The sequence below is a fragment of the Equus asinus genome, chromosome 10 (assembly GCF_041296235.1).
Source record: "Equus asinus isolate D_3611 breed Donkey chromosome 10, EquAss-T2T_v2, whole genome shotgun sequence".
Lineage (NCBI taxonomy): Eukaryota > Metazoa > Chordata > Mammalia > Perissodactyla > Equidae > Equus > Equus asinus.
Genome location: NC_091799.1, coordinates 79078552 through 79099960, shown reverse-complemented (window position 1 = coordinate 79099960; position 21409 = coordinate 79078552). Strand labels below are relative to the sequence as shown.

Genomic DNA, 21409 nt, shown 5'->3' with positions numbered 1-21409 from the left:
GTCCTATCCTCGTACAGCTTTTATTCTATTGAGGGAAGACCAACTACAAACAAAACATGCATAGTAACAGATGGTGGTAAGTGCTGTGGAGAAATGGAAATTGGATAAGCTGAGTTACACAGCTCCATTCTTAGAAACATTTGACTACCTTTTTTGGTTGCACTTCTGAGGGTTTCCGTTGGTCACCTTAATAACATATGACTTTGACAAGTGGCCATAGCTGGAGTGAGGACGGGATCTCTCCCCAAAACATCCTCTCAATAGGCTGGCCTCAAGCCTATAAAGAAGCGTCAAGTCTTGCTACTCCTAACTGTGGTCCCCTAAACTGTCTGGTATTGGCATGTCTTTGATTTTCTGTTTCTTTGGAAGTTGGAATGTGCAACACATTACTAAGGAAGCAGATAGTAGTGGGAGCAGAAGCAAAGACGTGCAAACAGAGGAAGTGGAGAAAGCAGGAGTAACTGATGGAATTGAAGCCGCCAGGTAGCATAAAGCTTAAATAAGCAAAAAGTGGGAGAAGTAGAGGAAAGTTAATTGGGAGTTAAAAAAGCAATACGTATAATGGCAAAGCAGAGTTGGTGGCACCAGATAATAAAGAGTAGTTGCAGGACTTCCTCCTTGGGTCATCAGAGCAGTTGTCACGTTACTGAAGCTACTGAATGAAGGTGGGTTCTTTGTGAGGCCTGGCTGAATAGCTCCTCTTGGTATTCTCTATGTCCTTGTTTGATCTTGTAACAAACCTCTAAGTAAATAGTCTGTAAGGTAAACCAGGTTTTTTGTTGCTTGAGAGAGCCACAACCTTAATAGGCTTCTATGATTTCTGGACATTTTTGTGCTTTCCAATATTTGGCAATGTTTATGTTTCTAAGGTTTGTATTGAACATTCTTTTGCTTGTTCTTTAATGGTTAAATTTCTCTTTATGAGTGAAAGTTTATCTTTTGTGATGTAAAATCATCTCAGATTAATTTATGGACTCTGAATTTATTTAGCAATGGGTAAAGAGAAGGTTTCACATAATTCTTGAAAACTAAAGTATGCCCATTTAAGCATTAAAAAAATCAATTTAACCTCAAAAAGTATTACATGTAATTTACTTTCTTGGCTTATTTCGAGATTTTTCTGGCCTTTGATGATCAAATTATCCTGCAGAATATTGTAGTATCTTTGCTTGATGTTCTTATTGGTGAATTAAGGGCCTTTATGTAAAATTGCTTCAGATGAATTTGTTTTGTTATAATGTTTAAATTAAAGTATGACGTATCGGAAAATACACAAATCCTAAGGATATAGCTTGATGACTAATTATAAAATGAACACATCCCAGCAGTCCTCACTGAGATGGAAGAAGTGTGGAATATTACCAGCACCAGAAGTTCCTTTCCCACATATTACCCCCACCCTCCTCATCCTGACTACTATACTATAGATTACTTTTGCCTGTATCTGAGTGTTATTTAAATGGGATATTCTTTTTTGTCTGGCTTCTTTCACTTGATTGTATTCGTAAGATTTATCCATGAAGTGTATAGCAGAAATTTGTTCATTTTATTTGGTATACAGTGTTCTACTGTATGAATATACATCTTTTTATCTATTTTTTGCTTATGGACATTTGAATTATTTCCAGTTTTGGACTTTTATGACTAGTTCTGCTGTGAGTATTCTTACAGATGCCTTTGGCACACATATTTGCATTTCTGTTGGATATATGCTTAGGAGTGAAATTGCTGGGGCATAGGTTATGCATATATTCTGCTAGTAGGTACTGCCTAACAGTTTTTTTTAATTTATTTTTTTTAAAGATTTTTAAAATTTTTTTCCTTTTTCTCCCCAAAGTCCCCCGGTACATAGTTGTATATTCTTCATTGTGAGTCTTTCTAGTTGTGGCATGTGGGACGCTGCCTCAGCGTGGTTTGATGAGCAGTGCCATATCCGCACCCAGGATTCGAACCAACGAAACACTGGGCCGCCTGCAGCAGAGCTCGTGAACTTAACCACTCGGCCACGGGGCCAGCCCCTGCCTAACAGTTTTTGAAAATGATCGCACCAGTTTAGCCTCCCACTCATTATCAATGAGAGTTACTCTACCTTCTTACCAACATTTTGTGTTGTCAGCCTTTTAAATTTCAGTTATTTTGGTGGGTAGATAGTGATATCTCATTATAGTTTTGTTTTGAGTTTTCCTGATGAATAATAAGATTGGGCAAGTTTTCACTATGTCATTGGATATTTGGGTATCCTGTGTCAAGTGCTTAAATCTTTTGACCATTTTTCTGTTCGTTGTCTTTTCTTACCATTTTACAAGAGTTCTTTATATATTGTGAATGTGGGGGTTTTTTATTGATTAAATATGTGGCACATCTTCACTCCCAATCTGTGGCTTATCCTTTCACTGTCTTAGTGATATCTTTTGATGAACAGAAGGTTCTAGTTTTTTTTTTTATTGAGGTTATAATAGTTTACAACATTGTGAAATTTCACTTGTACCTTATTATTTGTCAGTCACCCAGAAGGTTCTAATTTTGATGAAGTTAAAATTTGCACTCTTTTTCTAAATAGAGTTTTTTGTGCCGTCTTGATTTTTATGTGTTGTGTAAAATAGAGATCACAATTCACTTATTTACTTTTACTATATGGATATCCAGTTGATCTACCATTGTTCATTGAAGGCTTTTCTCTTATCACCTTTGTCATAAATCAAGTGATCTTGTTCTCGTCATATTGCATTAACAAGGACCTCTATTTATGTTGAATAGAAGTGGTAATAATAGGCTTTCTTGTCTTGTTCCTGATTTGAGAGGGAAAGCTTTTAACATTTTAACATTAAGTAGGATTTTTGTCATAATTTTTTCTAGATGATACTCTTTATCAGATTAAGAACATTCCTTTTTATTCCTAATTTGCCAGGAGGTTTATAAAAATTATTCATGAATGTTCAAATTTTTAAATAAAAATTCTTAAGTTGAAGTACACTCTATATGCAATATTTTGCTATCCTTGAGGGCTTGGCTGAATAAATTTTAATAGTTGCATACACCTTATGTAACCACTACTCAGAACAAGATAGAGAATATATCTATCCCTCCAGAAAGTTTGAGTCACTTTCCAATCAGTGTCCATATTCCTCATCATGGTGAGTATTTTCTGATTTCAGTTACCATAGTATTTTCCTAATCTTTGACTTTATGTAAATAGGATCATATATTTTGTATCTCTTTTATTTTACTCAATAAAATATTTGTGAGTAAATATTTTCTCATGTGAACATCCATGTTATCGCATGTATTTTAGTGCATGAATATACCAAATGTGTTTATCTGTTCTCCAATTAATGAACATTTAGATTATTGTTTCCAGTGTTTGGTCATAGTGAATAAGAATGCTGTGAACACTTCTGTTGAAACATTTTTGTAGACTGTGAACATACCTAGGAATAGAACTGCTGGGTCACAGAACAGATGCATGTTTAACTTTATAAGAAACTGATAAACCGTTCGCCAACATGGTTATATTGTTTTACACTCTCACTAGCAGTGTATGAGGGCTCTAATTGCTCCACGTTCTTGACAACATTTGGTGTTCAATTTCTTCAATTTTAATCATTTTAGTGAGTATGAAATGATAATTTGTATTTTTTTCATTTTACAGATGGTTAATGATGTTGAGCATCTTTTAATGTTTGTATAGGATATTTGCATATATTTTGCATAGTGTCTATTCCTTTTAGACATTTTTTAGTAGATTGCTCTTTGTATTTTTTAAAAAAATTGTTGTGTTTTAGGAGTTCTTTATATATGTTAGATAGGAATCCTTTGTCAGCTACATGTGTTATGAATGTTTTCCACCAGTGTATGACTTGGTCCGTTCATATTCCTAATGTCTTTTAATAAGTGTTATGAAATACTTGAATTATTTTTCCTCCTTTGTGCTGTTATTGTAGAAAATCACATGGATTGACCGGACGTTAAACTCATCTTACCTTCCTGGAATAAATCTTACTTGACATGATGTATTTTCCTTTTTATATGTTGCAGGATTCAATTTGCTAGTATTTTGTTTGGAACTTTTGCATCTGTTTTCATGAGACATGTTGGCTTATTTTTCCTTTTTACAATGCCCTTATCAGGTTTTGGTATCAAGATTTTTCTGTCATGAAAAGAATTTGAAATCATTCCTACTTTTCTGTTCTCTGGATATAGGTGTTTTTTTTTTTTTGCTTTTTGACATTGATGCTTAGATCATTGATTAAAACTTTTTTGGGGGTAATATATGCATTTAAGTGTGTAAATTTTCTTCTAAATATGGCTTTGACTGCATGTCACAAGTTCTCATCCATGGTATTATCCTCATAATCCAATTAAAAACATTTTCTAATTTCTCCTGTGTTTTCTCCTTTGACCTAAGGATTATTTACAAGTATATTTCTTAATTTTCGAACGTTTGGTGATTTTCAGATTATTTTTAAAAATTGCTTTTTACTAATTCCACTAGGGTTAGGGAGTATATATTCTATATAGTTTTAGACTTTTGGTATTTATTGAGACTTGATTTACAGACCAGTATATGTCAGTTCTTAAAACATTATTTGTATGTTTGAGTGTATTTTGCTGTTGTCGGTATAACATATGTAAATTAGTCAAATTTATTAATTATGTTGTTCAAATCTTCTGTCTTCTTACTGATTGTTTTATTTGCTTGCATATCAGTCAGTGGGAAAGAGATGTTAAAATCTCCCAGTGTGACTGGGTTTGCCTGTTTCTCCTTTTAGTTTTGTTGTTTTTTGCTTTGATATTTAGAGGTATATCATTAGGTGCAAGTACCTTTACAGTCTCTTCCTGGTGGATTGAACCTTTTATCCTTATGAAGTATCCTTTTTATCTCCAATAATGTTCCTTGCTTTAAAGTCTACCTCCTGATATTAGTAAGATATACCAGCTTTCTTTCTGTCAGTATTTGTGAAGTATATGTTTTTACATTCTTTTACTTTCACACTTTCTCTCTTTATATAAAGTATCTCTTTTACGTGAAAGTTTATTTTTTATTCATTCTTAAAAACTTTGCCTTTCAAGTGGAATATTTAATTTGATTATGGTTAATATAATCACTGGTAAGTTTGAGTGTAAGTCATCCATCTTATTCATTGTTTTCTATTTGTCCATCCTGTTTTATTTCCCTTTTACTGTCCTTTTTATTTTCATTCATTAATTTTTAATATATATTCTCCTCTCTGTTAGCTTGTTGATATCTTTTCCTGTTCTTTTAGTGGTTACCCTAAAGATTTCAACATATATTCCAATAGTAGACTTAAAGAGTATTAAAAATTAGTGCTTTTACCCCTTCCCATTCAATGGAAAGACCTTAGAACATTTGCTATATATAACTAAATTTATCCTCTCTTACCCTTTTGCAGTTGTTTTCATATATTTCAATTTTATATATGAGTATATATATGTATATACATTTTAAATCCCATCAGATGTTGTTAATTTTGTTTTATGCAGTCAGTATTCATTGAGATTTACTTATATATTCTCCCTTCTGTTACTCTTCATACCATCCTGTGTCTCTGCCTTTATTTGGGATCATTTTCTTTCTGACTGAAGAACGCTTCAAGTATAGTCAGCTACCAATAAATTCTTTTAGCTTATATTTTTCCGAAAACATCTTTATTTTGCTTTTATTTTTAGTGATTTTATAATTCTCTGTAGGCAGTTATTTTTATTCAGAACTTTAGAGCTATCACTACATTGTCTTCTGGCTTTTGTTGCTTCTGTGGCAAAGTCATTTATTAGTTTTATTTTTACTCTTTTGAAGGAATTTTTTTCCCCCACTCCGGCTGTTTTAAGGTTTTACATTTGTCTTTGACTTTCAGCAGTTGTGTCTGGGTGTGTTTTTCTGCTACCCTATTGGGCTACTTACGTGCTTATGTACCCTCCTGGGGTTTATAGTACTTATGGAATCTGTGGGCTGGTGTCAGTTATCATCTTTCCAAAAGTTTTGGCAGTCACCTCTTCACACACTGGTTCTCTCTCCTTCCATTCTGCAGTTCTAGTGTGAGACCTTTTCACCATATCTCATATGTATATTAAGTTTTTCTTTTTGCATTTCTCATTTTTTCTCACCATGCTTAAATCTAAGAATTATCTTTTAATCATTAATTTCTGCTACTAAACCTATCCATTAGTTCTAAATTTCAGGTATTGTATTTTGCATTTTAGAATTTCTGCATATTTTTTTAAATGATTTTCAGTTCTATGTATAAATTCTCTACCTTGTCATTTAATTTCTTAATTATAGTTATTTTAAATTTCATGGTTCAACATCTGGTTCTCCCAATTTCTGCAAGCTTGGATAAAAAATTATCTCTTTTCATTAACCTCTAACTGAATTTAACATTTCCTTTAATTATGAAAGTAGGCAACAAAGTCACAGGTGTACCTGCAAATTTCAAATACTTTTGTATCTCATTACTATTGTTACAGATAAATTGAAATATATATGCTTGTACTCATCACTGCTTTGAAATTACACTAGTCATTAGACCTGCCTCTAGGTGTAGTTACTTAACATATTAATAGAGAAACTCACATATTATGTCACAAATTTTAAAAAATTATTTTTATAGTTATTTCTTTATAGCTGGCTTCCAATATATGCCTAGTGTATTTTTTTTATGTGTTTAAAAAACATATTGAGAAGGAGTCCACAGAGTTCAGAGTGCAGAATGGTCCAAAAAATGATCTGTACAGCGTAGGTCAGATTGTATCATTGCTCAGTTCAGAATGCTCCAGTGGGCTTCCTCTCATTTCTCTCAGAGAGTAAAATGCAGAGTCTTTTCAGTGTCTTAAATGGCTGTCCATGATGTGTACCAGCCCACTTGCTGCACTCTGACCTTATCTCCACCTCCTGTTCTTTTTGCTCACTTTGCTGCAGCCACATAGGGAAAATGCCAGGGACACTCTTGCTGCAGGTCCTTTCTAGTAGCTGTTCCCTCTTCTTGGAACACTCTTCCTCAAAATATCTTCATCGCCTACTCAGTCACTTACCTCCTGACCACTCTACTTAAAATATTTATCCCTTCCCCTTGGTACTAACTGCCTTCTCTGCTCTGGTTTTCCCCATACACTTATTATAATTTCTCATATTACATATTTTACTTATTCGTTAGTTTAGTATTGATTTTGGGAGAGGAGCTCACCATAGGCTTCTGTTTACTGTCAGGTTGGACCTTCAGCAATAGTTAGGTCAACTTTGGAGAGTTGCTCTTGGTCCCATGCGTAACTTCCATCCCTTTTACCACCTCTATTTCACTTATAAGCTTATTGCATTAAGAACAGGGTGGATGATGACAAAAACTAGCTAATGTCAGCTGAATTGGCCAAGTCACTTTGACTGCATGGTTGTTCATTGCCTCTTTTGAGGTCGATGCTGTCTTGGATTAACATGTAGTACAAAGAACTTCATACTTGGTGTCCACTTTCATATATCTGTCTACATGCATCTTCCCCACTTCTTGCCTCAATCTCCTGATCTTTTCTAGGGATTATCTCGATCTTCTGGAGAGCATATTTCTCACTATTGTAGTTGATACTTTTTGCTCACCTGATTCATATAACATGATGTTATCAAGATCATGGACCAACATGAATTTCTTTGGAATGTCCAGATGGTCCAAGTCCCTTAGTACTATGTTAAGACAAAGGGCTTGAAAATTAATATACCCCTGATTCAGGCATGTAAATGTGTGCTGCTGTTGGTTGCAAATGTAACTGTCTTTTGTCTTTCGTCCTAATAGAGATAGAAAAACACACTTTACCAGATCAATGACTGCATACCACTTACCTGACAGAGAACTGTAACCCTGTCTTTATATGCTGCCAAGGAGGCCCTCTGGCTTTCACACTATATATAGTCTTTAATTGGTCATTAATTATCCTTAGCCTTTCATTGTCTTTCTTCATTGCATTGACTGCTCCTAGCAATAGCTATTCAATTCTGTAGTCCTTTTTATTACTATTTTTCCTGTCTCTTTCAAATGCCTGAAATATTGCACCAGCCAGGGCCTTCTCTTTCACCAACAAAGTTTTGGCAATTGCAGTTGCAGTGCTGCAGCATATCAGAAACTGTGTACCACTAATGATGGCGTCCTCATTGCTAGCCAGTCAGTGATTGATAACTGCTCCTAAATCTCATTTTGGAGTTGGATTCATAGGACCACTTTTGGTACCAACTCTCTCAGGTCAGGTTCCTCAAAAAAACACTTTGAAACATCAGGATTTGCATGCAGAAGTTTGTTGAGGAGTGCTTCTGGGGTTAACCCTGTGAGAAAAGGTGCAAGGGAAACTGCATTAGGAAGATGGAGAAATTGAATTGCCGTATAGATGCAACAGCAGCCTCAACTGATTCCCACATGGAGATCTGAGGCTGGAGTAACCCTTCTGAGATATCCCAGATTGAAGCAGAGGGCTGGACCATTTTACTGCACGTGAGCCAGTCCCTAACTGTGGGCTGCTTTGGAATGGTAACATAACCTTGGATGAGGGAGTTGTCTGCAACTCAGGGGAATTCCTCAGGGCTTATTTGTGAGTCATCAGCAAGCCAAATCCTGGAAGCTGGGGGAATGAGTCCTGAAGGGGTGTTTCTGGGTGGCACACCGCAGCATTCACTACAGCCACAATGGCAAGATCAGTTTTAGTGATGGTAAGGGTGGAAAGGATACTGTAGTGCTAGAGAAATAAAGGAGGAGATGAAAACTCTTTTAAATAGCTTAGCTGTGAAGGGAGCAGAGAGAGGATAGGCAGTAGAAGTTCCTAAGGAGACTGGAAGGGATCGGATCCAGAATATAGGTAGTAGATTAGCCTTGGTCAGGAAGATATTTATTTCCACCATTGTAATCAAAGAGAAGAAGGAAGAGAGATGCAGTAAGTTTGTAAATTAATGGGAGGAAGTTGAGGCAGTTTAGATGCAGATAAGTTTATAAATTCAAGGGAGGTAGTTGAGGCAGTTATTTGTTTCTTCTGGCAAAGAGCAGGAAGAATTAACAGCTGAAAGAGGAGGATTTGTTTGGGTTGAAGATTTAAGGTCAGTAGAGAAGAATTTACTAGATTGCTGTGGAGAGTGGGAGGGAGAGCTAACAGGATAGCCGCTGGTGTTGAGGGCGCATTATAGGTGGATGTTCCTGATGTTGTAGAATTATCACTTTGTGCAGTTGTGTGACTTTTTCTCTGGCAGTGCTTAATGTAGTAAAAGTATAAACATTATGCTCAGTGTCTTACCAGACTTTTTTTTTTTTTTTTTTGCATAGCCATCAGATCAAGTCATTACAGTATAGTAATACGGGAGACATGATTCTTGTGGTGTCTGGAAGCTCTCAGGCCAAAGTGATTGACAGAGATGGTTTTGAAGTGATGGAATGTATAAAGGGAGACCAATATATTGTGGACATGGCCAACACCAAGGTAAGCATTAAACAAAATGCTTTAGTGAATTTAATTAATTCAGCACACATTTATTTTTTTTATTTTCTCTTTAAAGATTGGCACCTGAACTAACAGCTGTTGCCAATCTTCTTTTTTTTTTATTCTTTTCCCCAAAGCCCCCCAGTACATAATTGTAGGTCCCTCTGGTTGTGCTGTGTGGGACGCCACCTCAGCGTGGCCTGACGAGCGGTGCCATGTCCACACCCAGGATCCGAACCGGTGAAAACCTGGGCTGCCGAAGTGAAGCACGCAAACTTAACCACTTGGCAACGGGGCCGGCCCCTCAGCACACATTTATTAACAACTTGTTTGAGTTGCCATAATTCACCCCAAAAGTTGGTGTCTTGTTTTAAACAATTTATTATTTCTCACAATTCTGTGCATTGACCTGGACGTTCTTCTGCTTTGTAGTGTCAGCTGGAACACTAGGATGGTTGTGAGGTCCAAAATTGCCCTGCTTAGATGGTTTACAGTTGGTGCTCTACCCAATGTCATCTCTTTCTCTCTCCCTCTTCTCCTACCTCTTCCTTCGCTCTCAAGTGCTCTCTCTCTCTCTCCTTCTCTCTTTCTCTTTTCACATGTCTGGTTTGGGATTTCTTACAGTGTGGTGGACTTAGTGGGCTTTGACTTCTTGCTTAATGACTGGATTCCATGAAAGACAAACATGGAAACTTAAGATTTCTTAAGGTCTGGCTTCAAGTCTTACACAACACCATAGGGCCAGCCCAAATTTGGGGAGAGAGGAAATAGACTCCACCATCTGATGTGTGAATGGCAAGATCACACTGTAAAATATCACCTGGGATGGGAGATATGGATGCTGCCATCTTTGGAAATACAATCTACTACAAACCTATTATATACTAGGCTTTAGGACAAGAAGGAAGGAGGGTTTCATCAACTTTTTTTTTCTTTTGCTTGAGGAAGGTTAGTCTTGAGCTAAGAGCTGTGTCAGTCTTCCTCCACTTTATATGTGGGTCACCACCACAGCATGGCTGATGAGTGGTGTAGGTCCACGCCTGGGATATGAACCCACAAACCTGGGCTGCCAAAGTGAAGTGCACCAAACTTAACCACTGCACCGTGGAGCTGGCCCCTTCATCAACCTTTTTATGTAAAGATTTTTAGTGAGATAATGGTATTTTTATTTATTATTATTATTATTATTTTTAAATCTATGGACTTTATTCAAATTTTGTCAGTTGTCTTATGTCCTTTATAGCAAGATTAAAAAAAATAATTTTTTTAAAAATTTTAATTTTTTTCGTATGTACATCAGATTTCGAATTCTGTGTACATTACATCATATTCACCACCCGAACACTAATTACAGTGCATCCCCTCACATGTGAGCCTAATCACCCCTTTTGCCCTCCCCGCTCCCCCCTTCCCCAGTGGTAACCACCAGTCCAATCTCCAATGCTATGTGTTTTTTTTTTTTTTTGTCATTTTTATCTTCTACTTATGAGTGAGATCATATGGTATTTGACCTTCTCCCTCTGACTTATTTCACTCAGCATAATATCCTCGAGGTCTATCCATGTTGTCACAAATGGCCTGATTTCGTGATTTCTTATGGCTGAGTAGTAGTCCATTGTGTATAAATACCACATCTTCTTTATCCATTCGTCCCTTGATGGGCACCTAGGTTGCTTCCATGTCTTGGCTATTGTGTATAATGCCGCAATGAACATAGGGGTGCAAGTATCTTTAAATTAATGTATGTTAAATATCAATTAACCAAAGCCACAATAATGCTATAAAACTTAATGGCTTATTTATAATTGCTGACATACCTGTGGATTAGCTGCTCTTGGCTGGGCTTGGCTCCAAGCTGCAGATAGAATCTAGGTCTGTTCAATGTATTTCTGTTCCTCCTTGCACAGAGGACTACCTGAGGGTATATTTTTCTCATGGTGATGGCAGAAACACAAGAAGAAATGTCCAACTCTGGAAGCACATTTCAAGCCTCTTGCTCATTATGTCCATGAACATTTCATTGCCAAAGCAAATCACATGACCATGGGTAACATTAAGAGTGGAGAAACATGGCTTGATCTCTAGTGAGAGGATCTGTAGTATGGCATGTCAAAAGTTGTGGATACAGGGAGGGGTGATGGATTGGAAACAATAAGGCAGTCTACCACAGATATATTAAAGTGTCAGTACATGTGGTTGACACAGAATTTTGAACCTTCATTTTAATTTTGATTTTTACTTTCTCCCCCTGCCTATCTAGCACCTTCTTCTAATACACTAAGCATCATGGTTTGTTCCTAAATCAAAATTTTGTATGAGATTTGGCTGTCTAAGAAAATACAGTCAGTGCTCACTAGTTGTGGTTTCTATATTTGCAAACTCACCTACTTGCTAAAATTTTTTTGTAACCCCCAAATCAATACTCACGGCACTTTCATGGTCATTTGCAGACATGCACTTGCACAGAGTGACAAAAAAGAATTTGAACAAGGTGGTGCTCTGCCTTCTTGTTTCAGCTCTCAAACTATAATCAAGTGTCCTTTTTGTGGTCTATTTATTGCTATGTTTTCTTATTTTTATGCTTTTGTTGGAGATTTTGTTGTTTAAGATGGCCCCCAAGAGTAGTGCTAAGGTGCTGTAGTACTGTCTAGTGTTCCTAAGTGCAAGAAGTCTGTGATGTGCCTTTCAGAGAAAATACGTGTGTAAGATAAGCTGTATTCAGGAATGAGTTATAGTGCTGTTGGCCGTGAGTTCAGTGTTAATGAGCCAAGGGTATGTGTTACATAAGATGTCCTTAAACACAAACATACATAAAACAAGGTTATGTGTTGATTGGTTAACAAAAATGTGACCAGAGGCTTGCGGGAACCTAACCCTGTATTTGATAATTCAGTGTTTGCAAAACTTTATAGACCATAACTCCTGCGAGTAATGAGGATTGACTGTGATCTACTTTAGATGCTCTGGTTGAGCTATTGGCATAAATTAATATAGTATGTTTCAAAGTACCCTTTGCTGAATCCTAGTGAAGTGCCTCTCACCCCAACGAGAATCACAATCTCATGCCTTTTCTTTTGTTTGTTGACTATTTATTGAATGTCTAGTATATGTTAGATGATTTGAACAGGATTCACATATAATTTAAATGTAAAATTATATGTAGTTATATTGTATTCATGGCTTGAGTAGTTTTTTTTCTTTTGTTTTTCATGTATTCCATTAGAGTTTCTCATTCCCCTCTCCTTAAAATCATTTCCCCAGAATTCCTCCAAAGATGTTGTGTTGAGGGTGATGGTGGTAAGGAAATAAAGCAGGTGGGTCTCCAGATTGCTCTCCCTGTCTTAAACTCAAATAGTTCTGTTTTTATCTGTTTTATTTGAAGCTTCGAGGAATCCAAAACTTTAAACAACTGGTTTGTGGAAATGAAAGCTTTAAAAGCTCCTATTTAATTTATTCTTTTTAAGTTTGTGCTTACCATAGATAATTTTTCTCAAGTTTGAGGGAGAGAAGTTTTTGCCTGTCTCTAAGCTCTTCTTAATGATTTCAGACGCTTCGGGCCACTTACATTAAAAAAAGCCTGACTTTGTGGATCTATATTTTAGCCAAGAAAATTTCAAGAAAGGAATCTGGTTGGTTCTGTGTCTGGCTATTTCTTCAATCTCAGACTTATACATACAGTACATATAGTAAGATGAATAGGAAAATTGGACAAGGATGGATAATATTTTAATTTCCTGTATTTCTATATTACCAATATGTAAAAAACTACTATATATTATAACTATATACTGTAACTCCCTCAACCCTGCCTAATCTTATTTCCATTTTGATTTCAAAACCATGGTCAATATTTACTCTTCTTCATTTCCCAGCAGAAAATATAATTATCTGTATGTCTAGGAAATATTACTGATAACTTACTTGTAGTTTTTGGCTTGAATGATGAGTTTTGGAAATACAAGAATTATTATTTGAAAGTAGTAGATTTCATGGGACACTTCTTTTTCTCAACTTTTTAACCTCTTTACTGATTCCAACAGTAATTAGTAACTTGTGGCTTTACTGGAAAATTCAACTAATAGGACATTAAGGAAACCATTAAATATATCTGATCTATTATGATAACATTATATACTTCAAATATAAACAGGCCCTTCTAATTACATTTTTAAATTGTTATATCGTTAAATTTGTATCTTTAATCTTTATATCATTTTGCATTTGTGTGTGCGTGTGTGTATATATTGCTCTCACCGAAAAAAACAAAAACAAAAACTGCGGTTATATTGTCATCTAAAACTCATTTATTCTAAACTAGAATTTTGGTTTGTTACTTCCAATCAGAGTGTTTTCCTCTATAACCTTGAACTCTTAGGCACACACTTTGCCTGGGATTCAGACGGGGCTCTTTGGCCTAGAGCCCACAAACGTGTGATTATTAAGCTTCTATCCCTCATTGAGAAATATTCCTGTATTTCAAAACTCCATAGCAAATAAGTATTAAGTTTAATTAAAAAATGTTTTAGTAGATTATTAGTAAGTGATACCTATGGTAGTAGTCTTATTGTCTCATTTATTAAACTTACTTTTTTTTTTTTTGCTGAGGAAGATTAACCCTGAGTTAACATAGGTTGCCAATCTTTGTTTTTTGTTTTTTTTTTTGAGGAAGATTAGCCCTGAGTTAACATCTGCTGCCTATCCCCCTCTTTTTGCTGAGGGAGACTGGCCCTGAGCTAGCATCCATGCCTGTCTTCCACTACTTTATATGTGGGACACCTACCACAGCATGGCTTGCCAAGTGGTGCCATGTCTGCACTGATCCAAACTGGTGAACCCCGGGCCGCTGAAGTGGAATGTGTGAACCTAACTGCTGTGCCACCAAGCCAGCCCCAATCTTTGTGTTTTTGCTTGAGGAAGATTTGCCCTGCACTAACAGCTGTGCCGATCTTCCTTTTTTTTTTTTGTATGTGGGTTGCTACCACAGCATGGCTGCTGACGAGTGGTATAGGTCCTCTCCTGGGAACCGAACTCAGGCCACTGAAGCAGAACATGCCAAACTTAACCACTAGGCCATGGGGCCAGCCTGTATTAAACTTTCTTTTATCAATTCATCTAGAGTTGATATTGTTAAGTCTATTTCCCTTGAATTGTTTTCAACCCTCTTCTTTTCAACATCAAAATGATTCTCTGTCATTTATTTCTTAATTACTTGACTAAAGTGGGAGAGGACAGGCTCAGAGGATCCCAGAATGCTTGGACCTTTTGTTCAGCGATTTCTCTATGAGTGTACTCTATGGAAATCAGAAGCTTTATAAGGAATTTCAGGAAAAAAAATTTTTTCTTTTCAAATGCTTTATTTATATTTGTATAGTACATGTGGTTATTCTGATATCCAGCGACATCAGAAAATTGCCCTTATTATTTGGAGATGAAATATTTTAGTCATGTCCTTTTAATGGTAAATACTGTTTCCTAGGGAGTAAAATATCTTAAACTGTGAATTCTAGGTATCTTTTTGTTTTCTTAAGCAGTTTTAACTGCAAATATAAACTCTAAAAAGTGCAATGTTTTAAAGTACATTGTGTTTCTTTCCAATTTATAAATATTTCCAGAGCTTTTAATTGAATAGAAACTCCTTGACACTGGTTTCTGTCCTTTGACATATCCCTATTATTTTGGGGGTACTTGCTTACATTCTGACACGACAAAATGTTCCTGGCTATCTTGTACTTTTCCTGCTCTGATGTTGCCTATTTCTAAAGTGATCCATGGCTCCTTTAATGCGAATTCTATTTACAAATCAAGGTCTGGGCACTGTATATGTTCATTGCTGGTCAGGCGTCATTGCTTCTAGACTATTTCAGAAGAAAGATCTTGGGTGGGAGGACAAACCAACCAACAAAAAAATAAATAAAATATATAAAATATCATGAGTTCACACTGATATATCCAAAATTCTAACCCACCTTCCCAGTCTTTCCCCATTCCATATTTGTATTTTACTTTTCCAACAGTGAGGAGCCTGGCTTCCAACATCATCACTGTATTTATTCATTTGTTCAATGCTACAATACATAGAAAGTAGTTTCAGAATTGCTAAGCCCATAGTCCTGGTTGTAGGCAGAATTCTAAGATGTCCCCTAGGATGCCCTGTCCGTCTCCTTGAGTGTGGATGTGGACTGTATGATGAGATAGTCCTGTGATTAGGTTATATTGTATGACACAATTGACTTTAAGAAGGGAAAATAATCCTTAGTAGATCTGGCCTAATCAGGTGGACCCTTAAAAGGGATTGGGCTCTTCCTGGCCAAAGAGATTTGAAGTGTGGGGGGGATTTGACTTGAAGGAGATTCTCTGTTGCTGGCTTTGAAGATGTAAGCATGACTTGAATAATGAAGTTGAGTATATAGCCAAGGAGATTTCCAAGCAAAGCTTGAAGGTACTGCCTGGTTTCTTCTTGCTGCTTGTAATAAAACATGAACAAGAAGGATGAAAGAAGTCTTATTAAAGGGGAACCAGGACTAGATGAGTTAATTAATTTTGAGCCTAATCAGATGCGAAGTAACGTTAAGATGACAAAATTGCTTCCTGAAAGAGGAAAAGCCAAGGGTGTGGCTATATAACCTTTTGCTAAAACTTTAGAAAGATCAAAGAATTAGAGTATTCAGTTACACTAAAGGCTCTTTCAGGAAATTAAGCTTGTACCTCACAAATCTCAACCAAACCAGGTGACCTCTAGGAAGCTTAAGGATATTCTTCCTTAGCCACTTCAGCAGGAGCTATAGATAAAGAAGGAATTCTTTTGCACAGATTTGCAGGGATGGCTTTTGTGTAATTCAGATCCAACATGAGAAAGATTCTCATTTCCTGGCTTTGAAGATGGAGGAATCCATGTGGCAAGGAAGGCACACAGCTTCTAGATGCTGAGAGCAGCCCCTAGCTGACAGACAGCAAGGAAATGGGCATCTTACTCCAACACTCACAGGGAACTTGGATTGTGCCAGCACCCTGAGTGGGCTTGGAAGCAGATTCTTCCCAGAGCCTCCAGAAAGGAATGCAGCCCTACGGACATCCTGATTTCAGTCTACGAGACTCTGAGCAGAGAGTCCAGCCACAGGGATTTCTGACCTCCAAAACTGTTAGTTAATAAATTGGAGTTATTTTAAGCCCCTAAGTTTGTGGTAGTTTGTTACACAGTAATAGAAAACTAATACAATTCTGCAGAAACCAAATATACTAAGTAATAATGAAAGTCCCTGAGGAGGTGGTGGTGATTGTGATCAAGCACAAGAGCAGGAGTTAGCTTTGAGTGGGAGGAGGGAATACATTTACACCGGAAATGGAAGGATAAGGATGGGCTCATATGCAGATATGTTTATAGGTGGTGGGCCTTAGATAGGAAATTGAAAGTGTCACCATCTACTAGCAGTGTCATTTCCTAATTTTGTGTTGGGAGATGTTGGGTTGAAGCCTTCAGCAGGATAGTAAAGACTTGGAATAGCTTTGATGGGTGAGAGAAAAATGGCTGGAAGAATTGTGGGAGCATTAAGGGCTACAGAATGAAAATTTGTAGAGACAATCATTCTGCATATTTGTATGATATCGTTGAGTCTTATTCAGGAACCTGGGTGTTTGAATGGAATGCAATGATGGGGAGGAGGGAGTTATTCTAGAATAAAAGTTGTTCATTGTAGGACACTTAGGTTTATGCTGAGAGAGTGGTTGAAGTTTAGGATATTGAAAATCAGGCTAGAAAACTGGAAGATGGGCAGTTGTGTGACTAGTAAATGCAATATCTAAACCTAAGACATATCAGGTGATAATTATTTGTTAAATCAATAAATATTGGAAGTTCATGATTTCAGAAAAGGAACCATTTGTGATAATGGCAGAGTTAGCCATATTTGAGGCTGCTGAAATATCTTGGAAGAGCTCATTGAAGGCAAGTAGATCAAAAGAGAATGAATTTATCTCTTTGACGTGTTCAAATGGATTTTAAAATTGCTCAGGAATTAGAAAGACTTGGACTTCAGAGTCCTTGGTTCACAGAAGGAAATGACTAAAAGTGTGCTGGATTACAACAGGGCTTGGCAAACTGTGGCCTGTGGGCCAAATTCAGCCTGCACCCTGTTTTCGTAAGTAAAAGTTTTATTGGAACATAGCCATGCCCTTTTATCTGCTGTTGTCATTGGCTGCTTTTGTGCTACGTTGGTAAAGATGAGTAGGTGCAGCAGAGACCATGTGGCCCACAAAGCCTGAAATACTTACTGTCTGGCTCTTCAGAGAAAAAGTTTGCTAACACTTGAATCAAAGCCATGAACATTTTCTCCAGCAAAATGTTCTCATGCAAAATTTTCCTGACAGTTTCAGGAAGTTTGGTGATTTCTGAAAGTCTGTGAATGGACGTTGGTTAAGAAGAACTTTTGGATGAAAGCTCATGTATAGTCCCTGCTGTGTTTCACCGCTTCATAGGAGTTGGCTCTGTTAGCTAGCTCACCATGGCAGAGACGTGGGTGCTTTAATTTTATGGGTCACAGAGCCTCACCTCATTCATTGACTACAAATGGCACTGTAGTAGGACAGCTGTTTTACAGCCTTTGTCTTAGGGACCCCCACAAAAGTATGGACAGATTAGTACAGATCAGCACGTGTGTGTGTGTGTGTGTGTGTGTGTGTGTATGTGTGTAGGAAACCAATATTGGTCATGGATCAGTAATATCCTCTCTTTCTGCAAAGTATGCTCTATTATGAGAAACAAATAGATGCTTAATTCTTTCTTCTAGGCTATTTCCAGTTAAGGCTGTTAAATAAAGGAAGGGATTTTTTCTTCGTAAGTGCTTATGTTTAGATAAAGGAGAGAAAGAAAAACTAGTTTATTTGATGAAAAAGTGTTTTAGTCACTGACTGTTCTCTAATAGGTGTCACTTTAAAATGTTTTCCACTAATGTTAGCCATGGTACTGAATCTGTTTAGACCCATTTAAGAATCCTTAGTTGAACTTCTTTTTTGTTATGACTAATTTTGGTCACTGTTTTAACACAAGGATACTTAACATTCCCGTTGCCTTTGTCATGCGCCTATCTTTACAAACAAGAAGCAACATTCACAGTCTTGTAGATTTTTTCACTTTAACCTACTATTGGTGTTCATATTCTAGGTACTCAACAGCTAAAGTGACCATATGTCCTTTTATCTTAATGTGTTCTACAATAGGGATCATTTTCTTTGGGTTCTCTTAAAAATATCCTTTATATTCTAAGATGCTATTTCAACTCTAATCAACAAATACTAGTAAAAGACCTGTTTTCTGGGACCTGCCTTCAAGACCTGCATGGGCTCGGTGAGTTGTAGGTTGCTGTTAGGACGAAGTATAGGAAGTGAGGTTCAAAGACTGGACTGAGCAGAACCCATCTGTAGAATCCCTGAGTCTGAGAGCGGGAGAGGAAAACGGTAAACTAGGAACTAACTGGGAGGTAAGTAGAAGATGCATTAGTTAAGGGACCAGGCTGAGATGTCAATGAGATGGAGCAAAGTTAAGCAGAGGAGGGGAATGAGAGTGTGGAGTAGTATGCAAGTTCAAAGAAGCCAAAGCAGTTTAAGATCTAAGTTCTCAAAGACTGGGCATGTCTTCAGTTATGTGGTGTTCCTTTTGTTGCAAATGATGAACTATTTTCCTGGCTCAGAGGCAGGCATTTGATGGGATGAAACTAGACCTGTTTACTGCTCAGTGTTAGAAATTCTTTTTTTTTCCTGAAATAAGCATAGACTGACAAATTTCTGTTTTGGAAAGAGATTAATGGGACCCCTAACAATCCTATAGATTTTAATCTATGAGCCAATCAATTAATTATTGTCTTTTAGTACCTTAGGTGCACAGAATTGAGGGGAGCCTAACTCACGTGTCTGTTCATGGCACCCTATCATCATGCCATATCTGATGATCAGTTCTCAGTTCTCATAATGCTGTAACTCTTAGCGTCATTGACACAGTTATTTACTCTCTCCTTCTTGAAACACCTTCTTTACTTGACTCCCAATTTACTGTACGCTCCTTGTTTTCTTCTTACTTCACTGACCGTTCCTTTTCATTCTTGTTTTGTAGTTCCTACTGTCCCATTCAACCTTTAAATGTTTGAGCGTCGTGGGGCTCAGCACTGAGTCCTCTTTATTTAGTTTATTTTTTATTTTTATTGAGGTATAATTGACATACAACATTGTATTAGTTTCAGGTGTACAATGTAATGATTTGATATTTGTATATATTGCATAATGATCACCACAATAAGTCTGGTTAACATCTGTCACCATAGTTAGTATTTTTCTTATAATGAGAACTTTTTTTATTAAGATTATGATAGTTAACAACCTTGTGAAATTACAGTTGTACATTATTGTTACTCATGTTGTAGGTACACCACTTCACCCTTTGTGCCCTCTCCTCAACCCCCCTTTCCCCTGGTAACCACTGATCAGTTCTTTTTGTCTATATGTTAACTACCACCTATGAGTGGAGTCATACAGAGCTTGTCTTTCTCTGTCTGACTTATTTCACTCAACATAATACCCTCAAGGTCCATCCATGTTGTTGTGAATGGGACGACTTTGTCCTTTTTTTATGGGTGAGTAGTATTCCATTGTGTATATATACCATGTCTTCTTTATCCAATCATCAGTTGCTGGGCACTTAGGTTGGTTCCACATCTTGGCTATTGTGAATACTGTTGCGATGAACATAGGGGTACATGGACTTTTGGAATTGCTGATTTCAGGTTCTTAGGATAGATACCCAGTAGTGGGATGGCTGGGTCATAAGGTATTTCTATTTTTAACTTTTTGAGAAATCTCCATACTGTTTTCCATAGTGGCTGCACCAGTTTGCATTCCCACCAACAGTGTATGAGGGTTCCTTTTTCTCCACAGCCTCTCCAACATTTGCTGCTCTTGGTTTTGGATATTTTTGCCATTCTAACAGGTGTAAGGTGATATCTTAGTGTAGTTTTAATTTGCCTTTCCCTGATGATTAGTGATGATGAGCATCTTTTCATGTGTCTATTGGCCATGCGTACATCTTCTTTGGAGAAATGTCTGTTCATGTCCCCTGCCCATTTTTTGATCAGGTTATTTGATTTTTTGTTGTTGAGCTGTGTGAGTTCTTTATATATTATGGAGATTAACCCTTTGTTGGATAAATAACTTGTAGATATTTTTTCCCAATTAGTGGGCTGTCTTTTTTGTTTCAATCCTGTTTTCCCTTGCCTTGAAGAAGCTCTTTAGTCTGATGAAGTCCCAATTGTTTATTCTTTCTGTTGTTTCCCTCGTCTGAGGGGTTATGGTGTCCGAAAAGATTCTTTTGAAACTGATGTCAAAGAGTGTACTGCCTATATTCTCTTCTAGAAGACTTATTGTTTCAGGCCTAATCTTTAGGTCTTTGATCCATAATGAGAACTTTTAATATTTATTCTCATAGCAACTTTCAAATCTGCAATATAGTATTATTAACTATAGTGGCCATGCCATACATTACATCTCCATGACTTCCTTATTTTATAACTCAAAGTTTGTACCTTTTGACTCCCTTTACCCCCCAGCCTCCACCTCTGGCAACTACCAATCTGTTCTCTGTATCTATGAGCTTGGTTTTTGTTTTAATTTTAAATTTCACATATAAGTGAGATCATATGGTGTTTGTCTTTCTCTGACTTATTTCACTTAGCATAATACCCTCAAGGTCCATCCATGTTGCTGCAAATGGCAAGATTTCATTTTTTTATGACTGAATAATATTCCATTGTATGTTTATATATATACCATATTTTCTTTATCCGTTCATCCATTGACAGACACTTAGGTTGTTTCCATATCTTGGCTGTTATGAGTAATGCTGCAGTGAATGTGAGGGTGCATATATCTTTTTGAATTAGTGTTTCCATTTTCTTTGGATAATACCCAG

General features: G+C 36.8%; 1 protein-coding gene across 1 annotated transcript in view; it reads left to right on the top strand.

Annotated features, from left to right (window-relative positions):
- WDR70 (WD repeat domain 70) overlaps positions 1-21409 on the top strand; it is a 289585-nt gene that overhangs the window by 79931 nt on the left and 188245 nt on the right. The window contains exon 8 of the mRNA XM_014831227.3: positions 9306-9459. Within this exon, the coding sequence (XP_014686713.1) occupies positions 9306-9459 (154 nt within the window). The remainder of the gene's footprint in view (positions 1-9305; positions 9460-21409) is intronic.